This window comes from Larus michahellis, chromosome 15 (assembly GCF_964199755.1).
Source record: "Larus michahellis chromosome 15, bLarMic1.1, whole genome shotgun sequence".
In the NCBI taxonomy this organism is placed as follows: Eukaryota; Metazoa; Chordata; class Aves; order Charadriiformes; family Laridae; genus Larus; species Larus michahellis.
Window position 1 is genome coordinate 9,467,809 of NC_133910.1, and position 26,996 is coordinate 9,494,804.

General features: G+C 53.4%; 1 protein-coding gene across 1 annotated transcript; it reads right to left on the bottom strand.

The window, feature by feature from the left end:
• Positions 1-659: 659 nt before the first annotated feature.
• ADGRD2 (adhesion G protein-coupled receptor D2) lies at positions 660-25,224 on the bottom strand. The gene is made up of 27 exons (XM_074608388.1): positions 25,075-25,224; positions 24,544-24,621; positions 24,393-24,456; positions 23,436-23,666; positions 22,037-22,690; positions 21,295-21,393; positions 20,720-20,805; positions 20,614-20,616; positions 20,053-20,334; positions 18,654-18,765; positions 18,123-18,257; positions 17,691-17,811; positions 16,763-16,868; positions 16,436-16,491; positions 15,554-15,680; positions 15,339-15,442; positions 14,568-14,670; positions 13,795-13,948; positions 12,892-13,025; positions 12,090-12,205; positions 10,613-10,733; positions 5,726-5,767; positions 5,473-5,526; positions 4,970-5,114; positions 4,385-4,443; positions 1,837-1,867; positions 660-775 (listed from the first exon to the last, which is right to left on the bottom strand). Exons 1-27 carry the CDS (start codon positions 25,222-25,224, stop codon positions 660-662), a joined length of 3,483 nt encoding a protein of 1,160 aa, XP_074464489.1.
• Positions 25,225-26,996: the final 1,772 nt, after the last annotated feature.

A 26,996-nucleotide genomic window follows, 5' to 3' on the forward strand; every position in this document is an offset into this window, starting at 1 on the left:
GCATTTTGCTCTGCTGAACAAGCTGTGAAGACAGGAGCCTGTGCAATGCTGAGCTGCCCTGGGGCCTTCCAGGCATTGCTCCAGCTGGGCATTACTGACTTTTTCTTTTTTTTTTTTTAATGGCTGGAAGCACTTGTCTTTGAGCCCGGCGCCTCGGAGCAGCGCAGCGTAGCCGGCACCAGCACGGTGCGCACACCGGCTTGCACGTACACAAGTGTGCAGAGGAGTGCTCTTCTGGTTCAAGGAGATCTTCTCGTTCACCCCAGGCTGAAGGACTGCCCAAGCAAGGGCTCCCTCGCCCCGGGGCGCGCGAGGAGCCACTCTCGGTGCTAGCGGAGAGGGTGGCCGTGCACCGCGCTGCCCTGCACCCCCCGCTGCTCCCACCGCCCTTCGGCTTAGCTGGCACGTGACGCAGAGACCGTCCTCTGGGCAGACCCCAGCTTTTAAAAATATACTGAGGGCTTACCTGAGAAAACAAAACCAAACTAAACAACCCGCCTCTTTGCACAGCTGGAGTTTAATTACACATGTGGCTAGATTAATATATGCAGGAGCACGTTAGGGTGAGAGTGTGGGGGGACAGGGCACAGATGCACGTGGTGGGTGTAGGTCTCGCTGTCTCTGGGACCCCATCCTACGCCTGAAATGCCGCAGCACATTTACTCCTGGATGCCACCGTTTCTGCCTTGCTCATGTGTCCACTGTGGGGAGGCAAGCTGCGATGCTTCTGGGTGGCATCGTCTCGAAAATAGTCTAAGCATGCCCTGTTTAGACACTTGATGTGGAGCAAAATCAGAAACCTGCTAATGCACTACTTCCTTTGACAAAAGAAAATGTAACAATGCAGAAAAAATAATATCAAGCCATCCCTGGTGCTTCTTCACTGCACTGTCTGCTTGAGTGGCCCCATCCAGAGACTGCACTGAGAGTGCTGGGGGTACTCAGCAGTGCTTGGCAAAAAAAATAAAGCTAAATATTCTACACCTGTATCCGGCGGAGCTGGTGCTTGCCCAAAGCCAGGGGCAGGAGCAGGGGGCTCCTGGCCGGCCTCCCCCCAGCACTGCAGTTGAGCAGAGGTCTGGGGCTTAGGAGGGATTTCTGGTTTTAATTCTACCCACCTCCATGGTGACATTGGCCTTTCTACAACCTGAAACAGAAGCAGCTAAATGGCTGCTTTTAAGCTCATAAATCCAGCCCCGTCGGAACACCCCACCTTCCCTGTCTGCCCTCCTTGGGGAGCAAGGCACTTCCAACACCCACCAGCGCTTTCTGCGGCAGCTGCTGGTTTAAAATACCCCGCGGTGGCAAAGAGCTGCTGCCACCCCTGAAAGCAGCCCGGGTCTTGCCAAGCACCGGGGTGTGCCGGTGCCTGTTGCACCCCGCAGGGTGCAGGGCAGAGTGCTCGGCATCGGCTACCGGCAGGTACCCACTGTCCCTCTGCTGCCCACCAAGGGTGCGACCTGCAGCTGCGCGGTCACCGAGGGGCCCAGGGAGCCGGCATGCAGTGACCTGCAGACATGAACGGTGCAGAGAGATGGGGAGAAGGCAGGTGGGTGCTGAGAGATGGGCACCCTTGGCTGAGCCACCAGAGCTGCCGGGGGGAGGCAGCGCAGGCAGAGCTGCCGGGGCTTCATACCCCCCTCAATCTGTTCAGGGGGACACGGATCTCCCAACAGCCTGGCCAGGACTGCACCCACCAGGGCAGTTTGGAAATAAAATGCTTCCTAAAGCCTGAGCAAAATTTACCTGCCCTCTGGGCAGCACTCCACCATGCAACCACAGAAACCAGTATCACCAGTAACAAAAATTAAAGAAAACAATGTAGGCAAAAGTTACCTGAGGATTTGAACGCTGTCAGCTCTACAGCCTGAAAGAGGGGAGAACATTTGTTAGGAGAAGGTACAGGTCTGACTGCTTCACTGCTGGCAACCCCCCAGCACCCTCCCTGGGGCCAGCAGGGCTCCCCCAGCACCCAGCTCCCTGCCACTGAGTCACCACACAGGCCGGGAACCGGAGCCTTCATCCCTGTCCCCGAGGGATGGCACCTCGCAGGGTGTCCCTGGACACACTGCATGTCTCAGCAGTGCCGGTGTGGTGAGCTGTGCCCAGCTCCGCACCCCACCTCCAGGACCCCTCCAGCCCCGGGGTGATCCAGCAGGCTGGACACCGTGCTGGAGACCCCAGGAAAATCCAGGAGAAGAGGAAAGAGAACTTTCTCCCCCCTCGCTGTGGTGGAAAGAGCACGCACATGCCTGCACCCTGTGCTTACGCGATGGTTAATACTCTGTGAGGTGTGAAATTCCTGCTCCCAGCCCAACAGCAATAAATATCACCAAACAACATTTAAAAAAGCTGAAATACAAAGAACATCTCGTCTGTGTCTGTATCTTCACTCACTCAGTGTTTTGTCATTTTAAGTGTTTTCAAACGTTTTTAAGTAGCATCTTCTCTTCATCCAAACTATTGTGCAGCTGCCAGTGACATTCTTAATTCCCCGCTCCTCCGGCGAGTGCCATGACTCATTTAGCCAGGGAGCAGGAAAAACAGCACTGACTTGTGTAAGTAAGGAGCAGGGAAAGCAGCACCTCTCCAGCGGGGCTCAGCTGCGCCGAGCACCTCTGCTGTGAAGATGGGGCCGGGATGGAAACTCCCCGCAGCCCTCGGCACCGATGCCGTGGGACCCCCACGCCGTCACGGCACAGCCCTGCTGAGCCCCCATCCCCAGGCAGGCACCGGCAGCAGCCTCGCCTTTTGCTGCATCCACGTTAATTTGAAAGGAAACACGTATATTAAAAATGCAATGTTTAAGCAGCAAAGACACAGCAAAGCCCTCGGTGACCCTCACACGGAGGAAAGTGCTTTCTGTCTTTGCCTGCTAGGAAATGCCACGGCCTTGGCATTTAGGGGATCTGCCGCCTCCTAATGCTCCCTGCCTCAGGAAGCTCAGGCCCCTGGGCTAATCCCTTTGGCCCACGTCTCGTATCTGTGCCAGGGGCTTAGCCCTGGTCCCAGTTTACACAGCCAGCAGCTGGCTGGCTGAGAAAAGCATCACCTGCGACTGAATCCTGATGGGCGCTCCGCACGAGGGGAGGAACGGCATTAACCACAATATAAATCATGAGAGATGAAAATATGGATTTTATTGAGTGGCTTCAAAACGATATGCCAGCTATAGAAGTATTATCTATTGGATAAATAAGAGCTGTCTATGTGACACAGGTTTTCAAAGGATAAATATTAGAGAGGGAGAGAGAGATCCTTCAGCGAGAGACTCATATGAAAGTAGCATTGGATTTTATTCTGAGGAAATTACAGCACTTGTATGTCAAGTGCACAAGGACTGATGATCATTTCAATAGTGGGAGATGGAAGTTGGATCAGAGCAGTCAAATTTGAATTGTTCCCTGCTTTAGGCCCTACCTCGCTGAGCTCGACATCACACTCCCGAAGACAGCACAACGTGCCCTCCCTGGGGGGGACACGGCTCGCCCTCCACAGGGACAGCAAGCCCCTGCTGCCCGCTTCTCATCTGCTGTCCCTGGGGAAGTCTCCTGCCTCAATCCCTGCCTGGCCCAAGTTCACTGCTCCTTCTGTCCATGTATGCTCCTGCTACAGTCACCTCCCGGCGCAGCAGCGGGGCTGGTTCCCCATGGGCTCAGGGGTGAGCTCTCGCCTTGGAAATCGGCCATTCAGGGTCCTCCTCCTCTCCTGCCCCCGGAACACGCTCTCTCCCCTGTTCTCCTCTGCTGCCTGCCCCAGCCCCAGCTCCAGCAATCGCCTCCTGAGCCAAGCCCTGCCCTTAGTGCAGCCAAGTCAGGACACTGGCCAGGAGCTCCTGCCCACCAGCCCACCCTGCTCTCCATCCTCTGCTCCTGCAGAAGGAGCAAACACTCCATTGCATCTGGCTTGACTATGAGGAGTGGCCACTATGGGCGTGAAAACATACATCTCAAATGATTTAAATGACTTAAATCAATACGCTGCTGATAATGAGTACATATCTTAACGAACCAAAGTCTTCGGGATGTGTATGAAAACCTCCTCGGTTTTGACAGGCAGGCCGTGTGTCTGGACCAGCCCCCAGGAGGAGAGCACTGATGCTGTGCTAACGCACTGCCTGGTTCCTCACCAACACTCAGCAACCTCTGTAACACCGCGGGACAGAGGGGGTCAGCGTCACCCTCAGTCTGTGCACAGGGCAGAAGGGTCGGGCAGCTTCTGGCACTTGCTCAACATGAAACACTGACTTTGTACCACAGCTGGTAACACTACCAGGTGTCCTCCATCCCAGCCCCTCGCTGGAACCATCAGGCACCATTCCTATGTAACTACTATGCTCTGTGTATGGGTGAAGGTGGAAAAATAACAGAAGACAATTACATACCGGTCTCTCAGGTGACATAATTGATGAAATCCCCATGGGAATTTTGGCTCCAAAATTTCCTAGGGGATGAAGCATCACTATGAGTTTGGAGACTAGAGAGTAGAAATATTCATGCTTTACCAAGAACTTGGTGCTTTGTGTCTCCCCTAAGTATCTCCCACTGGAGCAAAAGGACCAAACAGGTTACCTGCATAATTGCACCCACAAACTGGCTGGAGCATGCAACACCTTTTTCCTAGAAGCTAAACCCCCTATTTTCCTATTGCCACCTTTGCCTCCCCTTCTCCAGAAAATTAATTTTAAGAAACAAACATGGATTCTTGCCTCAAGAGAATGCAATGCTGCATAACACGGTGATGAGACCCCGCATGCCCACACCCAGCCAGCCCGCAGGCATGAACCTCATCCCTCTGAGATCCACATCACGGTCCCTGCCTTCCCTGGGAATCCTTCATCCCATGCTGCATTTGCAGCACCAGACCCCAAGTGCTCACAGAGGCACGGCAAGCAAATGAGTAATTTCACCACATTTTACTGTGGTCTCATGGCACAGCCTGGGCCAACAGCAATGGCAACCCTTTTTACCTTTGTTGGTGATGTTCTTCACTGGAGGGTCTTTCTGCACAGGGCTCGAGAAGGCACTCTCAGCTGCAGAGGGACTCGGTTTCCCTGTCTCCCAGGAGGTCGTGTTTCTTGGACTTGATAAGTAGTTGATGGGATGAGAGCAGTTCTGTGATGACAGGGAAGAGCCACAGGACAGTGAAAATTGCAACATGAGTCTTTGCTAGATCCAGGTCCAACTTTAAAGACTGATTTCATCTGCCTTGCAGCCCCTGGGACTTTGACTCCCGTCCCAGCCTGGTACAGCAGGCTGCTGCCTTATCAGGGGAGATTATCTTTGGGTCCGTGCTGCCCGACAGGACTGCAAAGAAGGGAGACAGCCTCTGCCACACTCCCTACATAAGATGAGAAAAATAAGACTTCTTTCCAACATCATCTCCTCAAAGGAGTCTAAATGTACATCTAGGGCCCTCCTCTGGTGGATGCATGATGAACGAAGGGGGCAGCAGGGCTTCCTTGTGACTTACTGTGAATGAGAGTGCTTTCTTCTTGTCCTTCATCCTCTGGATGGCATTCCTCACCTGGAGCAGAGGAAGGACATTAGAGGAGGCCACAGCAGCTCAAGCAGAGCAAGTCATGGAGAAAACGCAACCGCTGTCCCAGAAGCACAGTCGGGGCTATGCTGCCTTTTGCACCTACTACAACCCCAGCTACACCCTGACTGCTAACAACGAGTCGCTGTGACGAGTGACTGAGCCCCAAGCCAGGGGCATCTCTTACCTCACTGTTATAGATTGCATAGACCAGGAATATGTACAGGCCCTGGAAAGGAGAGAGCACAGGAAGGGTTAGAGATACACGGCTGGTTTGTGCCGCTTGGCATGGGAGGAAATGAGTGTGATGGAGGAGATGAGCATTACAATGGGTGAGGGCCCGGGCTAAGGGGAAGGGGCACAGATGGTGGGCACGGCACAGCCGGGGACAGCTGGGCAGGAAGGACCTTCCTTAAAATGACACTTGAGACCAGGCTCTTCACAGAGATTCCAAAGGAGAGCTGGTCCCTGCCCCAGTCCCTCCTCCTTCTCATCTCCCCCCATGTCATTTGGGGTGCGTGGGCATCTCTCACTGGGCACTTGGCTTCCTGAGACGAAGCTCTCCCACACTCCCATTCACTCGTGCGTGCAAAATCCCCCAGGAAACACCTCCTTCAGACCTCAGAAACAGAAACCACCAGGAACGAATTTCCATGTGAACTGAAATCCGGGAAGCAGACCTCCCTTCCCACTGAGGATTGACCCTGGGCGGGGCTTTTGCCAGCCTCCCGCAGACCAAATGCAGTGTGATGCCAGGAGCAGTTCCTCTGTCCCATGCAGTGACAGACGACAGCGTTAACAAGACCCTCTGACCCAAATCTAGTGGGGTATGGACCCAGAGGCTTTGCTCAGCCCCAATCTGGACAACCCTTCCCGTCGGCCTGGAGGCCACTGCCTGGGGCTAATTACAGCTCCAGACCAACGATTTTGGCCTTAAGGCAGCCCTATCTGGTCCACCAGATTTATGTTATATCTGTGGGGTGTTTGTTATCGCAGCTAGATAAATCAGCCGCAGCAAGAAAAGTAATCCATCTTGTCTTCAATGAGCCTTGCTCTTCATCTGCGAGCTCTTGGCAGGCGTAATGGTAGCAGTACCCTGGCGCCGTGCCATGACCTGTCCTTCAGCCAGCAATGCTGGTCACTCCCCCAGACCAGATTTCTGGCCGGGCTGCCAAGGCAGGTCTTCCTTGAAATAATCATTCTGGATGAGCGCGGGGAGGGGGGTCGGCTGGGAGGAGAGCGAGGAAGGAGAGGAGGCCCAGCTGCAGCGGCGGGCGGAAGCGGGACTGCTGCTCTGGAGGAGCCCATTGCTGCCTGTGATCCTGCCTGCGCTCTCGCCTGTGCTCCTGCCCGCGTGCCATCTTCTCCCGGCAGGGCCCGCGATGCCCTGGTCCCAGCAGCTCCCCACCCACGGTAGGGTAAGCGCTGGGTGGCCACAGGCGAGAGCACAGCACATGCCGGGGCCCGCAGAGCGGGATGGATGCTCCTGCCTGGTGTCCCTCTGTCCAGCAACCACGTCCCGCTGCGCTCCGCACCCCCGGGCTGGGAGCAGTGCCGTCTCCTGCTCCCCTCTCACCAGAGACCCACGAGTGGCTCTGTAAGTCCCTGCCCTGAGCCAGCCTCAGGACCATCCTTCCAGCTCTCCAAGTCCAAATGAAGCCGGCAGGTTCTACCTACACCATTTCTTGACACCTCCACCCACCACTGGGGGCTTGGCAGGGTGTCGGTCCTGCTCCCTCTGAAATCCTGGGCTGGAGGGAAGGCGCTGCCGCCGCCACAGCCACCTCCGGCACAGCATGGCTCCGCGTTGCTTCTCCATCACTCGGCTGAATTCCTGTGCTGCCTGGCTGGAGAAGGAGTTGTCATGTTTGGTGTCGACGCACAGAGTAACCTTGAAGACAGGCTTCGGTTTCCGCAGATAAACAGAAAGCAGTCAAACAAACAAACAACCACAGCAGCAAAACTTTCCTGCACAAGACTCGCGCATGAAGCAGCACGCTGGCCTTAAAGGAAATTCCAAGGCGATCCATAAGACAGTCAGCGAAGGGGCTGGAATGGGCCAGCTTTGTCCCTGCTTTCTCTCAGCTCCACAGCTCCCCACCAGCCCTCCTTCTCTGGGGCAATCTGCAAATTGACCTGAACGTGGACATGAAGGGACAGAGGCAAACAAGCACAGCACAGTCACGGGCAAACCCTCACTGTCTGTCCACGCAACAGCCACGGCTCCTGCTGAGCTTTAGGAGAAAGAATAAAAACAAAAGCAGCAATAACTCAGAAAGCAAGGGAAGGAAACAAATCCTGACCCAGCAAACACCTCAGCTCCTATCTCACCCAAGGTGTACATTCTCATCGTTTGTGAGAGGGAGTCTCAGGAGATGTATCATCCAGAGGACATGTTTATTAATTTCAGGAGTTATTCCTTGTCTCTCAAGAAACTTATATGCCCAGCATCCATGTTACTATGTCCAGCATCCCACAGCCCCTCTGCTGGCATCAGCAATGAATGGAGGTTGCCTGAGCCGTGGAGGACACAGGCTGGACACATTGTCCACCCACAGTCAAGGGGTACTGGCAGTCACTGAACAGGGAACTTGGCCTGGGATTTCCCTTGCCAGTGCCAGGTTGCAGAAGGAAGAGCAGCCCTGAATGCTACTGGAAAGCAGCTCTCCTGATGGCTACCCAAGCCCGAGATCCTCAGCAGGACCCCTCTGGTGTGATACGCATGCTTGTGTTTTTACAACGCTGAAGCAATGCGGGTGCTGGGACGCTGGGCTCTGATCTGCCTCTCTGCTGATGTTGACAGAGTTCACCCAAGCTGAGAAATGTTTTTTTTTTTTTCTGTGAATGAAAAGAAGCTGGTGCTGGTCTCAGCTCTGTTCACCTCATCACAGCACTGAGCCTGGAGTTCTCTTCTGCTCAATAACTTAAGCATGGCATGAGGAGGCAAGGAGAACTGATGCTATATTTAATTACAGTTAGGACGGGCCTCCTGCCACCCTTCTGATATCCCTAATAGCAGAGATGTGGAGAGGCGTCCCTTGTCTGGCCTTGGAACATCCCCATCTGAGAGCCGACGGATGTGCGTGAGCAGCACCCGGCCGCTGGACCCGCGCCAGCCACAGCCAGAACATCCCTGGAGCAACCACCCATCGTGTGCACGTGGTGATAACGCCTGCACTTCACCCTTGGAGAGCTGGGCCAATGCTACGCTGAAACCGGCCAAGTGTGCCAGAGGGAAGCACTGTGCACTCCGCTGCTCCGTAAGCGAAAGCTACAGCAGGAGCCAATTTCCGTTGAATCCAAAGAAAAAAGGGAGATAGGGGTAGAAAACTCTTTGGACCCCAATGGTTTGGAGGGTAGTACCCAGTTGCTCTTTTGACTTGGATGCCCTGGAGTAGGATTTATCCTCACGCACTGGGCGAGGGACTCTGAAAAATGTATCTGGATGGCGAGTGCAAAGGGACAGGACCGAGTGTGCGGGTGCCCGCGGGCGCTATCCTGAGTGTGTGTGTGGGTACCCGCAGGCATCACCTGGCATAGTCTGAGTGATCCCAGGGGCTGGAGTGACCCCCTGCCTGTTCCCCCGGCCAGGTCCCTGCTGCCAGGAGCTGCCCGCAGAGACCCCCACCGCCCGCCTTGGCTGGTCCCTGCTGCCATGACAGCACAGTGGCGTTCAGCGCTTCTCTAGCTCCATCTACAGCTGCTTTCTCTCCAGGTTTGGAAAGCTTCTGCCAACAAGGGAGCTGACGCTTTGAATCGCAGGTGGCGAGCACATGTTCTGGGACTTTTTGTCACCATGTGTCCCTGAGTTTCAGATATCCCGAGGTCCTGGGAACAGTCCTACCTCAGTGCAGAACTGAGCGCTCCTGGCTGCTGTGACTAATACAATTCGCTTCGCTGTCTTAACCACATACAGGCTGGTTAAACTCTTGATGAAGTCAGTAAACTTAGAAGCAAATATTAAGTATTGCTTTACACACCAGGGTCACTTTCTGCCCTATAGAGATCCCTGTTCACACTAAAATATTAACAAAGTGACTCTGAAGTATGGTAGTCACAGCCATGGCCCTGGAAGACACCAAGACAAGTAAACAGCCTTCAAAATGTAGCCAGATGATGCTACCTAAAGAGGCTGAAGGAGATGACAGGACTCACCCAAGGTCTCGCAAGTCAGAGCTAGGAAGAGCACACACACTTCCAGCCTCCCCGTGCGAGGCTCTGATCACCAGCCCACAATGCAATCAGTCCCACCTAACACCCCTGCATCCCACCAGATTCCAGTGCAGCTCTCACCGGGCACTGGGAGCATCCCTGGGGAGCAGCTGCATGGCTGCAGACAATATGGATTTCAGGGGTAGAGATTTTCAGTCCTTGATTCTTAATTCTTCTTCTCCCATCTGCCTGCAATAATGCTGACTTCCAGGCAAAGGGGTGGTGGTTCTGCCTGTACAGCTCTTGGGCCACAACCTCTACGTACGTCTGAACATGAACCAGATGAACCACTCATCCTAGAACACACCATCTGAGCAGCCATCAAGCACACTATGGCTGGACGTGACCTTTGAGATGCTCTCTGTGAAGAGCCCTGTTCTGACAGTGGTGCTGGCACACACGGCCCATCCCTACCCTGTAGGAAGGAGGCTCACATAGCAGCTGGGATGCCTGCCCCATTAAACTGGACAGTTACCATTTTAATTACCCATTAAATGACCAAATCAGAACTCTAATGAGGTTCCCTACAAGCACGTCAGTTTGCAAGTGTCGTTTTGAAACCATGCTAATGTTAGAAAATCTAACATGAGAAACAAGATTTGAACTGGAAAGCTGTGTAAGACACTCCAGAGACTGGTGCTGAAGGGCCATTAGATGAACCAGGTCTCCAGGGCTGTATTTCATATCTTGCGAGTATGAATGAACTCCGTTCTCCCAGACAAAACAGCGCTGGGAAAGCTGGGCTGGGCTTCAGAGCTGACAAATGTCCCCAACTATTAGGACAGGTAGAGGACACTGAAGCACAAGAAACGCAGATGCCTGCTTGGCTGTGCTGTGAGGATCCACCTGGTACAGGACTCACCTGGAGGGAGTTCAGCACGATGAAGACATAGGCCCAAATGACGCTGAGGTGGACGAGGACCCCGCAGACCCAGGTCAGCCCCAGCACGGGCAGCAGCACCAGGACAGGCTTGGCTGTGGCCCTGTCAGGAAGACGAGCTCAGAGTCACCTGGGCACACTTCAAAGCTGAAACACTGAGCACTGGCACCCACCCCCCAGCCCCCAGCTCCCCATGGGGGTCCCTGTCGTGTCCCACGTCCCTGAGCCCAGGGAGTCCAGGCAAAGCACCCCAGCCTGCCAAACACCCTTCCTGGCTCTGCAACCCCTGCCCAGGGTCTTGCCATGACCTGCCTGGGGCATCTGCGCTAGGTTATGGAGCACTGAGCGGAAAAGCCCTGGAAAGAGCTCCAGGGGTTTAGGAGCACCTTGGCCTGTGTCTTGCAGAAGAAACTTCCCTCACCTCCATGCTGGAGGCAGATCGCCTCCCCCAGCAAGTGCCTTTCAGACAGCGTGTCCAGCAAGAGGCACCCAAGATGGTAGCCAAGGAACAAATTCCTTTGCAAACAAAATTAGTTAAGAGGGGAAAATCCAAACATTTCACCTCCCAGCCCCCAGTGTGCCAGCCCTGCTCTTTATTTATCACTGAGACTTAGCAAGAAGGGAGCTCTGACGTCATTAGCCATGAGAAAACAGCTATTTTCCCCCCAATTGCTGCCACAAGGAGGGCTTCTGTATTTGTTTTATTAGCATATAGATGTCACCCTGCCCTCCAGCAATGCCCTATCTTTGCGCTTCTGTAAATTTGGGAAAATTTATTTATGATACAGGGGAACAATGCGTGTCTAGCAGGGGTATCCGGCGCCAGCTAACAACAATAAAGAATCACAGAGGGTGATAAAGTAATGACTCAAGCAGCAGTTTTTTAGAGGTCTCTCCATATCGACTGATTACAGAAGTCCACACCACCCCTCCTTCCCCATGCATGAAATCCCCACCAGCGTTACTTTCAATCCACCAAGTTCCAAACTCATACTTTTTATAATGGCAAACAGCCCAAACCCCAGTACTCTCTACAGCTGGCATCCCGCCGAGGGGCACACGCAAGTGCTAAGAATGGGATGGGTGGGAGACAAATTCAGTTATGAGCCCTTCAAACTGCGAATAAGAGAGGAGCCTCTTCTGCTTTGATTTCAGCAGACGCTGCCAAGGGTCTCCCGTCCCAAAGTGGTGAGAATTAGGAGCGAGAGTGCAGATGTGGGAGCCCAGCACCGGGTTGCCCAGGCTGAAAGTGCTGGCTGGGCTTCTCAGCGGTACAGACATCAGAGCAGGCAGGCTGCCTTTGGGTGATACACCGTTACCCTGCAGGAGAAAATCCTTTCTGCCCTGACACTCTCCCAACTCACGGTCTTTCACTTCGCCAACGCAAAGACTCTCAGCTCAACAGTAATTCCACCATTTCATACTCAGAGCACGGCTGGGGAAACCCTTCCCTGCTCACCATATCTGAACTCCAATCTGGTTCTCCAGGCTGCTGTTGGGCGTCAGCATCTTTGATCTCCTGCGAGCACTGGACACAGTCACCATCACCACACGGAAGAGCACGAAGGTGTTCACCTGTCAGAGAAGAGCCATTGGACCCAGTCACCTTCTGTAACCTCAGCTCCACTGGCGTGAGGCTCTTCTGCTCTACAAAATTCTCCTCTAAACAAAAATTCTCCTCTAAAAGCAGCAGGAACTCAGTAACTGCCAGGACTTGGGGAGAAAGATATCATTCCTGAGAAAGCAGTGAATGAAGTACCCCATAGAGCTATCCACACAAGTATGACATCTATAAAACTTATCTCAAAACTTCTCCTACAGAATGTATTCTCTGTTAAGTGTCTACTCTAGACCCCTTAAACATTGCACCTTTTCCTGCTACCGTGTTGTCTAATGACACTGATACTACTTCAAGGACATAGATGTTCCCGTATTACAATCAGACCTTTAGCTAAGGCAACGTCACGGTCAATCTACACATTTATCTACATTCCCAATTTGACAGCCAACACAAGAACTGGTCAGCAAAATTTTCTTAAAGCACTTTTTTCTCTAAAAAAGCTGCTTTGGTTAAAGACATTATTTGCGTTGTGAAAGTCTGCACAAAGCATAACAAAATTTCTCCTCTAAAAGCAGCAGGCACAACGAGCCCTGCGAGCAAGTCCCTGAGCTAGAGAAGTGCTGACCCCCCCGACTCTGCATCGCCTTCCTAAAACCGGGCACGAAGGAATCGCGCTTTCCCGGCAGGTTTTGGCACTTACTGCCAGGATGAAGAGAACGGGCCCAACAAAGGCCCAGATGACGTTGGTCTGAATGTTCAGCCAGCAATGGTTGTCTGCCACATACTTGTTAAAGGAAGTTGCAAGGGTCACGCCCACGATAACAACGGGAAGGCCTGCAGAAGAAAAGCACAAATTAAAGCCCAGGAAAAGCAGAGATGACCCACGCAGGCCAGCCGTGCTCGAGACAATTGCTTCCAACCCCCCCTGACCACACACGCTCCAGCGTGAGCTGGCTTAGCCTCTGAAACCCCATGAGTAACATCAATTTACTGCAGCCGAAATCTCTCCTGGCTCTACAAGAGCAGATTTATACGCTGTCAGCATCACTCTCCTAGGTATAAAGCATTCCAAGTCCTGAGTCCTGACCAAAGCAATTTACTCCTCAGATTGCTTTTTTAACAAAATGGGCAATCATAGACATAAAACAATCCCAAATATTTGAACCGGTTGTCCGACGTCCAACTAGGCGTGTGTTTTGCAAGGAGCACTGACCTGAGGAGGCTCCTCTTTGATACGAAATTCAGCTTATTCAAACGAGTTCCATGTCCCTAAAGGGTTCGCTCAGAATAAAGGGTGCTTAGTCCGGACCCTGTTTATATTTTGATTACTGTCAGGCTGTGGTAACGCTCTCCAAGAACAAGAACTTACCATAAACTTTCTTCTTCACTTTTTTTGTATTGAACTCTTGGTTTTAGAAAAATAACAGAAATGCTTTTTAACTTATATTCTAAGACCGGCAATGGACACATGAAGGTACGAAAGCCTCTGCAGAGCAGTGGTACCCGACTCACATACTGAATCAAACCAAACACTCTGGAATCTCTCCTATCGAAACTTTTGCTAGAGAAAGAAATGGACACATTTTTCTGAGGGTGTAGATACCCCAGCCTGTCACGTAGTAGAACTTCATTCTCCTGTCTTCACTCATGTTGACTGCTACCACTTTGCTCCACAGGAGAAGCCCCTCTACCAGCATCCAGGAAAAGGCTGCCATGAAGAAGAGATGAAGGCAGGCAGTGACCGTGAAACACAGCACCTGGAGAGAAGAGAAATCACACGCTGTTTCAGGAGGAGGAGTCCTCCGGGAGCTTCTGAGCGTGTGTGGCCAGGAGCGTAACCTGCAAATTATTCTGCAGAATGTGCAAAAATGTATTTAAACATCCACAAGCTCCAGGAAGAGTTCTTAAAATTGCAGCACATGACTAGCCCAACTGTTGCAGCTCACATTCATTTCATCTGTGTGACCACCTCAAACCACAGAAGAGGGAACAGATAAGCATCTTTTCCTGCCATTCTTGGACTTCCCTTGCAGCTCTCTCATCTCAGAGATGCTTGATCCAGCCCCGGGGTATGAAGAGGACACAGAAGGGGACAGAACTGTATGTTGCTGTTTTATAACTACTTACATTTCCTGAAGGATTTTTTTTGTCAGAAACATACTGTCAGAAAAAGGGTGAATTTTCCTGACAGACTGCACAATGCATATATGCATATCTCCAGACACAGAGACACGATTCCTTCCTAGATGCAAGTTACTGGTAATTAATGAAACATTAATAAAAGGGATTACACTTCTGTTGTTTGCTCTGACGATAATGCTTGAGTCAGCCTGGTCCTGCTGGCCACACAGGACACTTTGTGGTGAGACAACTTACCTGGTTGGCCTTGGCCAATTCACTGAACATGAGCAGAGCTTCTGCGGCAGCTAACGCAAAGATCAGGTTCTTGTGCACGGTCATTCGTTCACTCTTGGGCACACTGAGGACGGAGAGAGGAAGCCCTCAGCTGCAGCCAAATGAAAGGGTGCACAGGTTCTTACTAGTCCTTGCTGGGCTGTGCAGACCTGCCTGGGTGACCTGCGATCTCTCTGCTACTCACTGCAGAGACGACAGTCCGAAGAGGCAAGGGGCTGCCCTGCTGGGCAAGCACCTGGTGCTGGGGACGTGCCTGGGCACGGCTGCGCAGACCGTGGCCAGGGCTCAATGGACCAGCGAGGATGAGGCGGAGGAGCCACTGCTGTGCTCACAAGGCAGATCTCTCTGCTTGCCAAGTGACACAGGAGGGTTGGCACTTGCAGACATAGTCTTTGCTCCATTTATTTTATAAAAATTAACTCTAGCAGAGCAGCTTTTATGGTAAACATTATTAGTTTAATCATTGGTAAGTCTTCCCAGGGACACTCAGGTGTGTGCAGAGCTCACACAAACACCTGCCCAGAAACAACCAGCACGGCACCCCCTCCCAAGCCAACGGCAGCCGCTCCCCTCCCTCCCCCTGCTACCGACCACCAGTGCAGCCCCCAGCCCCTCCCCGCGCACCCGCATCACCCCGCACTGGCAAAGGAGGCCTTGTCTGGGTACTTGTTCTGAAGCAAAATATCGAACGAAAAATGCAGAGAAGGCTACAAGTGTCTGGACTTTTCTTACCCAACCACCACGAATAAAATGAAGGTAACTATCAAGGCGCAGAAGGAAACTCCACATCCAATAAAAGTCAAGGTCTGCAGCGTGAGCTCCTCCTTGGTGGTCCTCTGCTCCAACCATGAAAGAACAGAAGAGACAAACCCCCACCAATTAGCCACAGACTGCTTGCAGTCCTGGCATCCACCCCACAGAGCGGCAGAGAAAGGCTCCTCCCTGACCTGCATCTCGTACACCTGCAGCAGGACAGCAAAATTCGTGGTGTGGTTGCAAACACAGGCAGTGGAGTCCAGGAAAGACGTCACCACAGAGCAGCCGGCTGTGGACCACATCCCACCAGCATCTGGGCTAACACACAGCAAAAAAAACAGAGAAAACATATGGAAATTACCATCCACTTCAACAGAAAGCCAAGGCGTTAAGAGAATTTCATTCTCCCAGCAGCAGCAAAGTCGAAAGGAGGTAGAAGAGGATACCAGAGACAGGTCTTCACATGGGCTTCCCTTTGGCTCATCCTGCATCTCAGCAGATTTGCTGAGATTAAGGGAAGATCAAATTCAGAGCAGGGCTAGTGGAACTGTTGGTGCAATAACCAGCTGCGTCCAAAAACACCCTCTTCCCACCTTCCCCAAGCCGATCCGTGCCAGTTACAAGACTGGGACTCTGGAGTTTTTTTGCACTTGAATGCACTTTTGCACTTGCACCAATCCATAATGTATCACAGTCTCAGTGTTCCCACTGCAGTGACATTCAGCAAAAACACATCTCAATGCCAAGCAGTATTTATGGGGCTGGCAGTCCTGCATGTCTGTTGGGCTATATATCTTGGACCAACCCTCCTTTGTTGCAGACAACAATCATAATTAACTAGGGCTTTCCATTTTAGTTGTATATGCCTCATTAAAGGTCATTTGCTTGTGAGTGACTTTTCCAAAGGAAATCTTCCCAGGAGAGTGCTCTATTCCAGCAGATAGAGGATGCCAGCAGGCAAGCAGGCAAAGAATTAGATCCCTAACCTTACCATTACATTTATGTTGTTATGTTTGGTTTTCCAGTGGAAGTAAAAACTCATAAATCTGGAGACCCAAATGAAAACAAGGCACCTGAGGCTGAAGTTCCAGAAGGCACAGATGGGCCCCAGCAGCTTATTGGGCAGTTCCTGCAGGCAGAGAGGGAGAAGAAGAGATTACACAGCCATGCACACACTGTATGTGGACTGATGCAGGTCACTCGGCTGCAACGAGGTCTGTCAGCACAGGACAAACACCTCCCTGGGGAAACAGGAGTCAAGGCGTGAGACCTGGGCACAGGACACCCCTAAGTCCCAGAGCTCCAGGGGCCTTGGGCCAAGGCCGGGCACAGCCTTGGGGCCAGGCTGCACGATGCTGCTGGGGCGGGCAGCTGGGGAGTATGGCCACGTCTGGGGGTACCTGGACGCGGTGCTGCAGGTGGTAGCGCACGGACGTGCTGATCTCCTGGTAGTCACTGAGCAGAGTGGATGAGATGACAGCAGTGCCCACCGTGGTGCTCAGGTACCTGCCAGGGAAAGCATGCTGCTCACAGGTGCAGGAACCACCAGAAAACAGGATCTCACATTATACAAGACAGCCGGAGAGATCCGGAGCCACTCCTGGAGTGCTTCAGTGCCACCAGCGAAGGCACAGGGCAGAAAGTACCTCAGATTACCTGGCAAATAGAAAACACCACCACTCCCGCCATGACTGCAGGGGGTGACCGCACAGACCAGGCACTGGAGCATCCCGAGCGGTTGGCAGCCGAGCAGCGCCATGGCCCAGCCAAAGGCCTGGCGAAGGAAGGAGCGGCGTGTGCCGGGCTGCGCAGGCTGCCATCCCCACCTAGTGTTCACAGCTCCCCGGGAGCTGGGTGCTGCCTCCCGCCCCGCTCTGACAGCCCCATCCACATGGGCCCCGCTCTGACAGCCCCATCCACACGCGCACCCCGGCTCCAGCAGCTCCGGCCCCAACCGGAGGGGACCCTGCAGCTGCCCTGAGCTCTGGCCCCAGCCCGCCCCAGGTACCCTCCGGGGAAGCAGAGACACGCAGAAGAGACACTGCGGTGCACCGCGGCACACGGGCAGCCCCACTGCACAGCTCAGGCCGAGGTGTGCCAAGAGCCTCTGCCTCCACAAAGCACTGCCCCGGGAGCACCTTTCCATTGTCCTGTCTCCACAGGCATATTGGAGAAAGCAGGGACAAGGACAAACGGGATGGGATGGAGCAGGGTGGAGGTGACCCCGAAACAGAGGCATTGAGAGACTCAACGCAGACTTGGAAACAATTTCTCCTGCGGTGCCAAGAGGGCAGCCCTGGGCTGCAGGGGTGTTTCCGTTTCACTCACTTCTGTCCTCCGTCCGAGGCAGCCACGTCCTGGAAGACAGCGCTGCTGCCAGCGCCGGACAGGCAGCGCTGCAGGGAGCTGTAGCCGAACCACATGTTTTTCACCATGACCCCGTGGAGACCTGGGCAGAGAGAGCATTGCGGGATGGGCGCCAGCACACAGGGCAGCTCTGAGCAGCCCCTGCTCCAGCACCGCTGCCCCAACCTGGGGGTGGGATACTGGGGGTCCAGGGCACCCGCAGCTCCAAACTGTGCCTGTAGAGAGGCTGTAGATAATCTCTCCCCCGCAGCCCATCTCCCTTTCACCACGGGCATCTCCTCCCCACGCTTCCACAGACTGCGTGTGTGTGGGGTAAAGAGCTCCTGCTTGTTAAGGAAGATGCTGCAGAAGTGCCATGGGGGGACCCAGGGAAGCACAGGCGTCACAACCTACCTCTGGCTTTCAGTCTTTGCATTTCTTCTGCGGGAACTTCGATGAGGTCGTGTCTGCCTTTCTCAGGGCTCTGGACCAGGTACGCCTCGCTGCTCAGCTCCTGCCCGCTCATGTCCAGCTTCCTGACCTCCATCCCTGTGGAAGCGGTAAAATCAGGTACTGAACCAGGGTTCAGCCTTCCTCCAGAGCTACTGCTACAGCAAGGTACCACAAGGATATTAGAACCCCAGCCAAGACCCACAGCAGCAGCAGCAGTCAGATCTCTTTCAGTGCAAACCATGTGCATCTGGGCTCAGTTTGTCTCCTGCGCCCAAAGGTTTCTTACAATCCTTCTACAATCCACAGTGTGGGAGACATCTGCCACACTGTGACACTTGGGCACGAAGGAAACGGGGACAAGACCATAGCGTTAGCAAGAGATGAGCCAGAGAAGGAGGGGTGCCAGCAGTGGACTTGGACTGGGAAGCAGACGGGACGACTAAGCTGGGTCCCAGTGAGATGCCCTCCCCAAGCTCTGCCAGTGCCACTCACCAACATTCCCATGCTGGATTGTGATCTTTGTCCTCCCTGCGGTCAGCAGTGGGGCTAAGTGTGACACCATTCTGTCGCAGAGCTCAACAACAGCCATGGGCCCTCTGATAACCTGCAAACACAGACAGAGCAAAGGAAATCAGCACCTGCACCACCAGCTCACACTTCCCACAGCTCACAAGTTCTCTCAAATGCTTGGTCCTTGGCAGAAAAAGAGAAGTTGGGACTCAAGGCTTTTGTTTCACTTTTCTTTGATTTCTTCAATGAAGTATGTTCCCAGTTCCTCCAGCAACGGAGACAAGACTGGCAATGAGGGAAACTTGCTGGTCTCTATAAAAAGTCATTAAAACAGCATGGAAATAAACAACTAAACAAGCTTCTGGAAAGAATGGAGTTTTTTAGACCTGACTTCTGACTTTTGCAAAGCTGTAGAACAACGATCCTCTCTTCCTGGAAAGGGTTTCACCCAGAAAGAGACTCTATTGCTGGAAGGGTAGTGGTGACTGGCCCCATTACTCAAGGTCCTGCGTGTGCTGGGCACCACAAGTGCCACCCCTGCAGTACACAAACCCAAACCCTTTCTCCTGCAGCAGATACATCTGCTGCACCAGCTACACTGTGCCAGAGCTGGTTTTATGCCACTATTGAGAAGCTGTGAGTAATTGTGGCCACGGAGACCTAAGCAACTCTAAGCGATGAGGTAAACTGAACTATTCAGCATCCTTTCATCTCTGGAGGTCCCTGGCTTGGTTCCTGGAGCGCTGGCCAGGCCAGACGCTGTCACACATTTCCCAGAGACAGGTGGAGAGTGCAGACCGTACAACAGACACAAAGGACCCATATGAGAAGGGAAGGAGCTAATGGAGAAAATCCTAACGGGGGTGGGATGATGGAAATCCCTCACACAAAGCCTGGCGGTGTTTTGAACAGTGTGGGGGCTGATGACAGATAGCTCCTTGGCAGCCCACCCACGGAAAATACAACAAACTATAAAGCGAAGGGCATTGCCCTGCCAGAGACAGCAGGATGTGGGAGCAAAGAATCTACAAAGCACTGGGAATCTGCAAACTGTGTGTAAGTCCTGTAAATCCAGGCTGACAAAGTGGAGAAGCTTGAAGAGAGCTGAGACAACCACTGGAAGGCACCATTTGACTGCACTTGTTTGCACCTCCAACAAATGAGGTGACGGTAAGATAGCTGGCCCTTATGCGAGCTGCCAAAGAGGCCCCATGCCCATGCTTGCAGCAGTTTCACAAGCTCCAGAATATGGCCAGAAAGGCTAAATGTCACCATGCAAGGACAGGTCCTCAGCCTGTGGTCATACAGCAGGACAAGGAGCTGCACACACAAGATGAACAGATGTGGCCCACAGCGGCCAGACTGCCGGTGACACTGTTACCTGGCTGACTGATGACCATGTTTCAATATTCTGCTCTTCCAAGATTAACTCCATCACTTCCACATAATCCTGGCCCAACTGCTCCAACATCTCCAGATCCTCTCCCTCCTGGACTTCCACATCAGAAACTTGCTTTAGTAATTGAAGCACCGCAAGGAGGTCAGACGACTCCAGCACGGGTGTCTCTGCTTCCCTCAGAACAGTTGTCAAGACATCAAGAGCACCAAGAGCAACAGAGAGGTTCATGTCTTGGACACCACTTGTGAAGAGGTTCTCAGGAATCTGCCATGGAAAAGATGTTTTAGTTCAGTGCAGAGCCCTGATCAGCTATGCCTTGGCAATGCCCTGCACATCCTCACTGGGGTGAGGACACTGGCCTGGCCAACCAGGCATGTCTTAGGGGAGCATCTGCCTTGACATTTTGAACTCTTTTGTCCAGCCTCTCAACCTCAGTGAGCCGAGTCAACCTGAAGCAACATTTTGCTTGTTTGATCATAGCGTGAGTTACAGCTGTATTGGTCACATGTTTCAACAGCAGCTCAGAAAAGGCCACAGGTGTACCTGCTGGCAAAGTGACCTCAAACACCAGTAGGTGCCAGCAAGTCCACCCCAACAGCTCCTGCCTGCTCCCAGCGTCAGCTGCCTCTGCTGGGGCTGCAGGACTCACCACAGTCCTCTCCGCAAGTGTGTTCACTCGGCCAACAAGCGAATGGCTGGTTTCCAGCTGAGCTTTTTTCAGTTGCCAGTATGCATCTGAGAATAAAGCAAAAGCATAACCATTGCATGGTGTCTAGCAGCATGGTTAACACATGCCATGTTCAAAGCCTGGGGAACAGTCCTCAGATGGTGGGTAAGTTTGTAGGACAGTTGGGACAAGGAGACTTCACAGCTGTATTTTATTTCTAGTACAAGATCCCATCTGGAAAGACAGTCTAACACTTGTTTTCTGCCTCCTCCCCATGTTCCCCTGGCCAATGAGTCTGCAGATGCCTGGGCTGGAGGCACTCTACAGCATTGCATCCAGAAGCCATGTAACACGTACAACCACTGCTTAACTGGAGAACAGCGAAATAACCTGTCAGAGAGCATGCAACCGAAGCAAAGTCAGAGCTACAGCAGGTTTTGCATGCGATCTCTTCAGAGCGGACACGAGGCCTCCCCAACACTGGCCATCATCCTAGCTAGGACCTCCAGGAGTGAATGCCGTGGAAGTAATGAATAAATAAATAACAGATGCTGTACCCTTTCTGTAGCGACAGATAAAAGGCAAAGACTGCAAACAAGATGCGTAACTGAATCCACTGCTGCCAACTTCAAAAACTCGGCATTCCTCAACAGGCCCTGTGGAAACACACACAAACAGAAGGCCCAGGTCCCCCAGAGACATGCCATCCCCTGCAGGCACCATGTTTCCTGCAAGCAATCCACAAACCCCGATGAAGACAAAAGCTGCCGACTGCTCCTCCAGCAGCCCCAGACCGGGCTCAGAAACTGCTCCCGACCCGCCTGGTAAATCCTTTCCAGAAGGAACCCAGAGGAGGTGGCAGTGCCAGATCCTGAGTTCGTGATCTATCAGTAATGTCACACCAGTCTGGCTGAGAGACCGAACCCCCCCGCAGCACAGCGCTGAAGCACCGGGTGTGCAAACCCAGGAAGCAGCAGCGCTGACAAGTAAGCCCTTTCTCTCCGTAGAAGAGAAAGCCCGTAATTAGCCCAGGACATCTGAAGAGCTGTCTTTGCCAGGGTCATTGCAGGGGTCTCCAATGACCCAGGGTTTAGTGAAGACTGTCCTTAATCCAATGATTTGTAAACCACCCAGCCCAGCTCTGAATGTGCTTCTGCTTTCCTTCCCGGAGGCGAAGCATCATTCTACAAACTGCACCAAATTCCCTCTCTAAGGACAGGACTGGCTTCTCGGACCATCCCTGCGTTCTGACCCCCCATTGCAGGAGAGAGCGGAAGCAGAGAGGGGAATGAGACCTACCTGGGCAAAGAAACCGTGCGGTCACCTCCTGAACGGTGCTTTCAACCTCCAGAGCTTTTGAGCTCCACCCAAATACAAGGTCTTGCTCTACCACCCAGCACGACCGAACCTTCTCAATCTGCTCCGCGCCGAGGACTTTCTGCCAGATGTGCAAGTCGGTGATGTTCCCACTGAAGGACTCTTTCTCCCTGAAGGTGCCCCCCAGGGAATCTTGATCCTGCCCAATTATGAAAGTCCCCTGACCGTAGATGGCCTGTGGGGCAGACGGCCCCACAGCACACAAACCGCTGGCAGACGCCCTCCTTTTACCATCGGCATAGATGGCCCAGGTCCCGTTTTCCTGCTGCCAGGTCACGCAGAAGTGATGCCACTGTCCATCAGCACGGAACACAGGCAGGTATGGGGAATGGTGCCCGTGGACTATGAGAGCAAATCGAACAAAGTCTTCCTCGTCGACAAAGCCACGGAGCTGGAACTCGTTAATAAAAGCCGGCACAGCATAGGAGAAGATGGTAGCAATCTCCTGGGTCCTGGTGTCCCACTGGAGGTGGGCGCAGGCTGTGACAGCAGGCAGCGCTGGGAAGTCAGAGAGCACCTTCACGTATTTTGTGTCTGTTTTGTCTCCAAATACCAGGACTGGTACAACGTGGTCCCCTAGAAGGAGAGATTTCAGCCAGCATAAAGGAAGAAGCATGGGCCGAAGCCTGCTCACCTTCCACTGGGACGAGACCATCATTTTCATCTGCCTCCTACTCAAGCTAAGGACTCGTGGGCCCTGCAGGCAAGGACATCCTGTGAGCATGCAGCAAGGCTTCTGCTTCGCCCCTCCCTGGAGGGGTCAGGAAGGCAAGCAAGCTGAGGCTGTGTCATTTCAGCAAGTGTAATTTCCAGAAACTTAGTTTTTGAGCAAATAGGATTGCAAACAATGAATATGGAAGGAACAGCATGTTCCCAAGCATCCCATGCTATAGCAACCAAGAACATAGTCAAATAAGACCTTTGAGGCATCTGCCATGCGGTGCCTTGCTGCTGGGGAACACACTTTCTCCTGGTCCTGTCTCTAATGCCATTGCTCTGCAGGACCCGCGGGTCACAAATGGCCAGGCTGGGCAAAGCCAGACCGGCTTTATGGGAGATGGTACCGGAGGGCAGAGCAGAGGAGCCCCTTTGCAGCTCCTTTCTCTTGCAATGCATTAAAAAATCTTGACAGTGACCAGCTGATGTGCTGGGATCACTGTTGTTCATGCTGCCAGTCCCAGCTTGGGACTAGAGATCCTAGGTGTTACCACAGTGACAATAGATAATGAGTGGCAACTTTTCCAGTCAGATGAATTTTTCAGGATGACAAAGATCCAGCAGTGAACCAGTCTCCAAATAGTCCAAGCCCAATTATACTCACGTCTCCATTTTGGTTTGTGCAGGACACCGTCCCTCTCGTTTAGCCAGACAGAACCTCTGATGTGGTGGGACTGCAGCAGTTTGCCGAGGGAACCTCGCTCACTGTCCTGGGGTTCAAAAAGCAACTGAGCAAAGCGTTGTTCACAGGATCTGTCTGCGTGCCACCAGTCCAAAGCAGTGGCCACATATTCGTACATGTGTCTTGAGGTCTCCATCGTGACAGGAGCAAAACCTGGAGAAAGAAAGACACACACTGTGTGGAGAAACAGAAAGCCTCTCCCACCCACTCTTGTGCCACATACACCACAGGGTCAGTCTCCTGCTGCAGCCCCAAGCACTTACAAATACTGCCTGGTGCACCCCGGAGGAGCTGATGGTAGGAAGCTTGTTTCTGTACCCAGCCCTCGGGATGCTCAGTGGGCACAGTGGGACGGAAAAGTCCAGACTCTATTGGACCAAAAGTGCGGGACAGCGGTGAGTCTGCCCACAAACGGAATGGCTGGCGGAGGCTGGTGCTGAGCATGGTCCTCTGGGACATGCGAAACCCAGCTCGGTCCGAAGAGAAAGCTCCCTGCGGTATGCCCAGGGATTGCCCTCAGGGTAGCTCGTTCAAAGCAGTTATTTGCAAGCAAATTTTCTCATTTCGTCCCCACTTCCCAGTTCCCACCAGCTTCTGCATTTGCCGATGCAATTTGCAAGCACAAAATAATCCGTTTTGTTTGCAGTTACAGCAGCACAATGACGAGCAGCTGAGCAGTACTCACCTGATGTCAGACAGTAATTTCATAGTTAGCCAAGCAAATACCTAGCTATGCAAATATAATTTCAAGCACAAAACAGGGTATCAGAAAAAGTTTCTTTACCTTTGTTTCTGCCACCAGACATCTTTTTACACGCTGTTTCTCTGTGCTGAATATTGCTTGTAAAAACAGATAGAAGTACTGATAAAAATACTAACCTTTAGAAGTCTGATTCTTGGCAAGGGCTGCAAAGGTAAAGAGACTCCTGGACAGACTACCGACCTGTTGGAGAGGATGTTTTGTAACATTCATATAAAGCATTAATGTTATCTCAAATACTCAAATTATAAAAATTACTGTAAAACTCACCAGAAAGCTGAAGAACCAAGAATCAGGTCTCAAGTCTCTCCTAAACATGCTGACCAGCTGGAAAGCTTTCACCCCTTGCTAGAATAAACAAAACATTACTAGAGATGCACTGCAGAGACAAAAGCATTCTGCAGAAAGCTAGTTCCCAGCCAGGGCTGCTTTCTTCAGAAAGTCTTGAATGAAAAAGGAGAAAATGACTCTCTCTGAAGTACCTGTCCTGGGTAGTACCCTATCAAAATAATTCTCCGTTCTTCTTAAAGAACTCAAGGTCTCAGTTTAACATTTGTTTCCAGGATACAGAATAATTCATCGTAAAACATATATAGATGCACAATATTAATAGAGAGGCAAGTTGGCAGAGCCTCTTTATCTGCACTAACTAAATAAAAAAGCCATCATAAATTGCATCGTTAAACAGTTAAGCAGCTTTTCACGGTTCTTTTAAAGCCCACGGGAATACAGCACCAGAACAGATCCCGCAGACCAGTAAATCCAGCTCCATGAGCGGTGCCCGAACACACAGCCCAGTACCATGGAGCCGTCCCAGAGAGTGCCCAGTGTCGGGGCACTGCCAGCGAGCACCCGCCACATCACCTCTGCTCTGCTGGAGGGGAAGCCTGAGTGCGCCGCCCTATAAAATCCAGTAAACTCGTAGAAAAGGGTATGTAAAGATACAAACATGGAAACTGGCAATGCGACCTACAGTGCAAACAAGCCCTGATGCTGTCTCTCGGCACTGACACTGCCAGCCGTGAGTAATCTCTTTGCTCTCTCTGGGCTCTCCTGTGTGCACAGCAAAAGCACACACTTCAGCACTTTGCTGCTAAGGGACTCGGGAGGTGGGTTCTGAAGCCCTGACTCCAAATATGTTCTCAAACAGTTTGCCAAAGTTCAGCAGCGACTTTATAACCAAAGAAAAATGCTCCAAGCCGTGGGGAGCGGCATGTTGGTCCCTGCGCTCATCTGATGGGCGAGCGATGGGAGCTGGGGGATCTGCCCACAGCGCCTGGCACCGTGCTGGCAGACGGGCACCGCCAACCCCCCGCTGCCCCCCGAGCTGCAGCCGCAGGTCAGCGCTTCTCCATGGAGGGCCCCGAAGATGCTGCCACAGGACACCTGGACAGGACGCCCCCCGGTCCCGGCAGAACAGACAGGGTCTCACGGCGTTGGGGGAGCCCGGGGAAGGGGGTACTTCCAGCCCAGCCGCTGCCGGGACAAGCCCGAGAGCCGGCAGCGGGAGCCGGGCGTCCCCCGACGGACAACACGCCCCGCTCCGCGCCCCGCGCCCCCCGCAGCCCCGCCGCCGCCCGGCAGCCCCCCCAGCCGCCTCGCCTCCTCCGTGCCGGGCTCCTCGCCCCTCGCAGCCCCGCTCCGCTCGGCGGCTCCCCCGCCCCGCACACGGGCGCTGCCGTTCCCCGCACCGCGCCCGCCTGGCCGCTCCCGCGGGCGCGGAGGGGCTGGGCTGGGCCGGGCTGGGCTGGGCGGTGCGGAGGGGCGGCGGCGCCGGAGCTGGCCGGGCGGTGGCTGCTCGGCGACACCGAATCCTCGGGGCGGCGCTGGGCTCGGGCACCCCCATCCCGCACTTCCATCCCACAACCCCGTCCCGCAACCCCATCCCCACCCGCACCCCCAGCCCCATCCCGCACCCCATCCCGGGCCGGCTCCGCCGGCACACTCCGCTCCCAACGCCCTCACCCCCGCTAACAGCAAAGCACTCACGATCCTTCCCCCTCCGCAACCTGTGCTCGCAGCGCGGGGGATCTTCTTCCCAGGCAATCACTTCTCCATGGAAGTCCCCGATAAAGCTTCTGGGGGGAAGGAAAGAAGGAAATCTGGCACATGGTCTTGGCAGAAAATCAGGCAGTGGGGGAGTTACCGGGGCTCCTCACGGTAGCAAGAGTCTAATATCTGCGTGCTCCAGAGCTCAGGTGAAGGTCAGCTCTAGAGATGTCCAGGAGGACAAACAAAAGACCCGGCTGATGGAGTGAGCAGGGGCAGGCCCAAAAGGCAGAGTCAAACCAGCCAGAGCTCTGCAGGGCACCCCAGTGTGTCCCTCGTGGGATTTCCTCACCGAGCAGCTTCAGCGTCCTGGCATTTCCTCACGCCCGGGCCCGTGGCAGCCCCGGGGAGGGTGCGAAGGCTGGAGGGTCCAGGCCGCCTCCACGGGCCAGCAGCGCTCCCCACCTCGCTGGGCAGAGTGGCCCTTCTGATTAATGCCCACTCACTTTTGCTACAGCAACAGGCATACGGTTCCCGCTCCTCCCCTCCAAGTGAATGCTTGACTCACACCATGGATTCACGGGCAACTGGCTTTTGTTCTTCAGGGTCTTCATCTGGGAATGAAGGCAATTATCACATCCCAGTGCCTCTGCTCGCTGCAATAAATCTCTCGCAGAAGAATGGACCTTGGAGGCAGCTGCTTCAGGCTGCTTAGTCACCGCTGCCCGTTGGGA

Coding starts and splice junctions, on each gene's coding strand:
- ADGRD2 (XM_074608388.1), bottom strand. CDS start 25,224: ATGTTTGTATCTTTACATACCCTTTTCTACGAGTTTACTGGATTTTAT. Junction 23,667..24,392: donor CAAGAATCAGACTTCTAAAG/GTTAGTATTTTT, acceptor TTCTTTCTCCAG/GTTTTGCTCCTGTCACGATG. Junction 776..1,836: donor GACAGCGTTCAAATCCTCAG/GTAACTTTTGCC, acceptor CTCCACATCAAG/TGTCTAAACAGGGCATGCTT.